Source organism: Dendroctonus ponderosae, unplaced genomic scaffold, assembly GCF_020466585.1.
Source record: "Dendroctonus ponderosae isolate FM_Combo_2020 unplaced genomic scaffold, Dpon_F_20191213v2 Dpon_F_20191213_11, whole genome shotgun sequence".
NCBI classification, from domain to species: Eukaryota; Metazoa; Arthropoda; class Insecta; order Coleoptera; family Curculionidae; genus Dendroctonus; species Dendroctonus ponderosae.
In genome coordinates this window covers 737,344-740,279 of record NW_026017213.1, presented here as the reverse complement: position 1 = coordinate 740,279, position 2,936 = coordinate 737,344, and the positions used below count along the sequence as shown (strand labels likewise).

At 39.2% G+C, this 2,936-nt stretch overlaps 2 protein-coding genes across 2 annotated transcripts in view; one reads left to right on the top strand and one right to left on the bottom strand.

The window, feature by feature from the left end:
- Positions 1–1,728: 1,728 nt before the first annotated feature.
- On the bottom strand, positions 1,729–2,348 carry LOC125502962 (cytoplasmic aconitate hydratase-like; the record flags this gene model as incomplete). Its single annotated transcript, XM_048662566.1, is given in 3 exon segments — positions 1,729–1,851; positions 1,906–2,071; positions 2,126–2,348. Coding segments are annotated over 3 exon segments (417 nt in total), but the record flags the coding sequence as incomplete, so codon positions are not given.
- The window catches only part of LOC125502978 (NADH-ubiquinone oxidoreductase chain 5-like), a 5,130-nt gene continuing 4,458 nt past the window's right edge, over positions 2,265–2,936 (top strand). The window contains exon 1 of the mRNA XM_048662612.1: positions 2,265–2,280. Coding sequence (XP_048518569.1) covers positions 2,265–2,280 — 16 coding nt within the window. The remainder of the gene's footprint in view (positions 2,281–2,936) is intronic.

Genomic DNA, 2,936 nt, shown 5'->3' with positions numbered 1-2,936 from the left:
AGACTGATAACACGAGGCAAAGCAAGTCACTCTAACCCGTCTTCTTCTTCGTTATATGGCTTTTCCCACAGATTATCAAACTTTACCTACTTTATCCGCTCGATAGCTATGGACCACTAGCTCTGACGTAAAGACGCATTGAGAAACCTACCATAAGTTATAGAACTTACAACTTTAACGGACCGATAGTTATCGAACCAATACGGGGAATCTACCAGAAACCGGGCATTACTGCAGCAGATTGATTCCAGTATAAGTTGGTTATTATCGCTATGTTTTTACCGACCAAACCCGCACTCTTCAAGATTTCTATCATTTTATGATGTCGCACTCTATCAAAGGCCTTCTGGTAGTCAATGGAACATGCATATAACATATAACATAACAGTTCATGTCTCTGCACCTTTGGAATAATACCTGAATGGAGTATATAGCCTCTCTGGTACCTGCTGCATTTCGGAACCCAAACTGTGCAGACGATATTTGGTCTTCGCAAGTTTTGTATATTCTCCTGTGGATGACTTAGAGAAATAGTTTCAATAGATGGTTCATAAGGCTTCTTGTTCTATAGTCCTCACATTTTTTGCTCCGGTTTCCTTGGCAGGGTGACAAATTCCGATTTAAGCCACTCATGGGGAATTTTTCCAGATGTATAAATTTTATTAAAAAATGAAGTCATCCACTTTACACTGTCATTGTCCAGAAGTTTTAAGAACTCTGCGTTTATATTGTCTGGTCCCAGAGATGACTTCTTTCATGGATTTTACTGCTGCATCTACTTCATCAATTAGAATGTGTGATCCTGTAAAGCTAGTTCAGGCAGTTCAGGTCGTGTGTCGTTAAACAGTTGTTGAATGTATTTTCTACATGCCGTCTTTAAGTCATCTTTATCGATAACTGTCTTACCTTCAGTGTTTGTTAATGTCGTTATTTGTCTATGTCTGCATATGTCCCCGTCAGCTCTTTGACCTTTTTGTGAATGTTAAAACTATCGTGTTTGGCTTGTAGTTTCTATTTCCGTGCACATATCCCTGACTTCCGTTTCTTTAGTCTCTCTAATCTTCATTTTTATTATTTTGTGTGTTTCATTGTATTTTACGCTGCCATGCTTTATCTTCCGTCTTTCCTCCATCAATTGCAAAACCTCGTCAGTCATCCAAGATTTCATTTTCGTTTCATTTGGCTTTAGTAAGTCATCTTTAATAATTTCTATAGCTGTGCTGAGGTGATTGAGCTGTTCTTCATATCTGACGTTTGCAAGTGAATTAATTTCATTGTTCAAGCGGACTCTGACTTGTTCTTTTATTAGTGGTTCTTTCAGTTTACGAAGATCATGTTGTTTAACTATCTTCCTTTTTAAGTTTTTAATTTGACTCTGAACACCCCGACAACAAAGTGTATGTATTTTCAGTCTTTCCATGAACATAAAGACCTAAACATAAGGCTGGATATATTATTTATGCAGKATTGWCCCCCKCTCGTTTCTCACTGYGCGTGAGAGTCAACCGCCATGGCCAGMCCGAAGGACGGATTTTAATCCCCTAGAYTTTTGTGCATGGGGAGGCCAAAAGTAATTTGAAAAAACTTCATTAAAAARTAACTTTCAGTCCCTGTACTTCTCTGATTACTAAGTTGCATTATTTGCATTACCCCCGAAAACCGCAGCTAATTTGGTACCAGGTCTGATCGGTCACTGCCGGCATTAATGATATGTAGATGGAAACGTACCAGAAGAAACGGTCCTTTGGCCGCCCAGTCCCTGCTGGACCCCGACCCATAATCTTTGCCAGCAATAATGATCAGTGGGGTTTGCTGATTGATGTAGCGCTGGGCGCAATCGAACACGTCCATCTAGCAGATAGCATCAATGTAAAGCTCAACAAATGAAATTCTGCAAGCGCCTACCTCTTCGTTGGTGGGCAGATAAATAGTCTTCGGTCCAGGCTTGCTCATGAACTTGTTGACCAAACGAATATTCGCAAAAGTGCCTCGGGCCATTATCGCGTCGTTGCCTCTTCGGGACCCATACGAGTTGAACTCGCGAGGCGTTAAGCCTCTCAAAGCCAAGAACCTTTAAACCAAAAATGTTTGCATCTATGCACACGCTTATAGATTCAGGTGTTACCTGGCAGCCGGGCTGGTTCTGCCAATTGACCCGGCCGGACTGATATGGTCGGTAGTGACGGAATCTCCCAGGAAAAGCAACACTTTCGCTCCGACCAAAGCCTGGATGCGGGGCAGTTCTCGGGTCATTCCGGCAAAAAATGGTGGTTCCTTTATGTAAGTCGACTCGTTCGACCATGGGTATAATTTACCTAAATATTGAATTAACTATTTATTATGATATTCTTATCTGGGTCTCAGTCAAAGTGTGGAGTAAAAATTTTGAAACATCGTTTATTTCATTACGTTTCGGCGAGACAATAGCGCGATCAGATTTAAAATTTACACAAACTACAAACAATAATTCACAATTAAAACATGCTGTATAAAAATTATAATTTACAAAGTGTTAAAACATTAATCAGTTTTTGAGGAAAAAAAATTATGTCTTTTGGGAGAGAAAAACACCGGAAAACTTACCTCATGATTGGTCAAAATCAACGCCCTTTTCGGACTTTGCCTTCTTGAAAACCTTGAGTTTGGCTGAATTATTTTCTACATTTGTGAGAGTGGTATGCAAGTATTGAAATAAGCAGAAACAGTTTTAATTTTTCACTAGTGTACCGGGTGTTCCATACTTATGGCTTTATTAGGGTTTGGTAAATGTTGCTAAGGTTGTTGGTATCTGATCTGAAATTTACTGCTTTTGCATGTTTTTTTATTTGTATCATTTCTTGTATTCTTCTTTTATGATAATTTGTTTCCCTAATTAATATATCTGCGTTGTCAAAATCAAAATTATGCAACATTTGGTGTGCATGTTGTGTTAATGC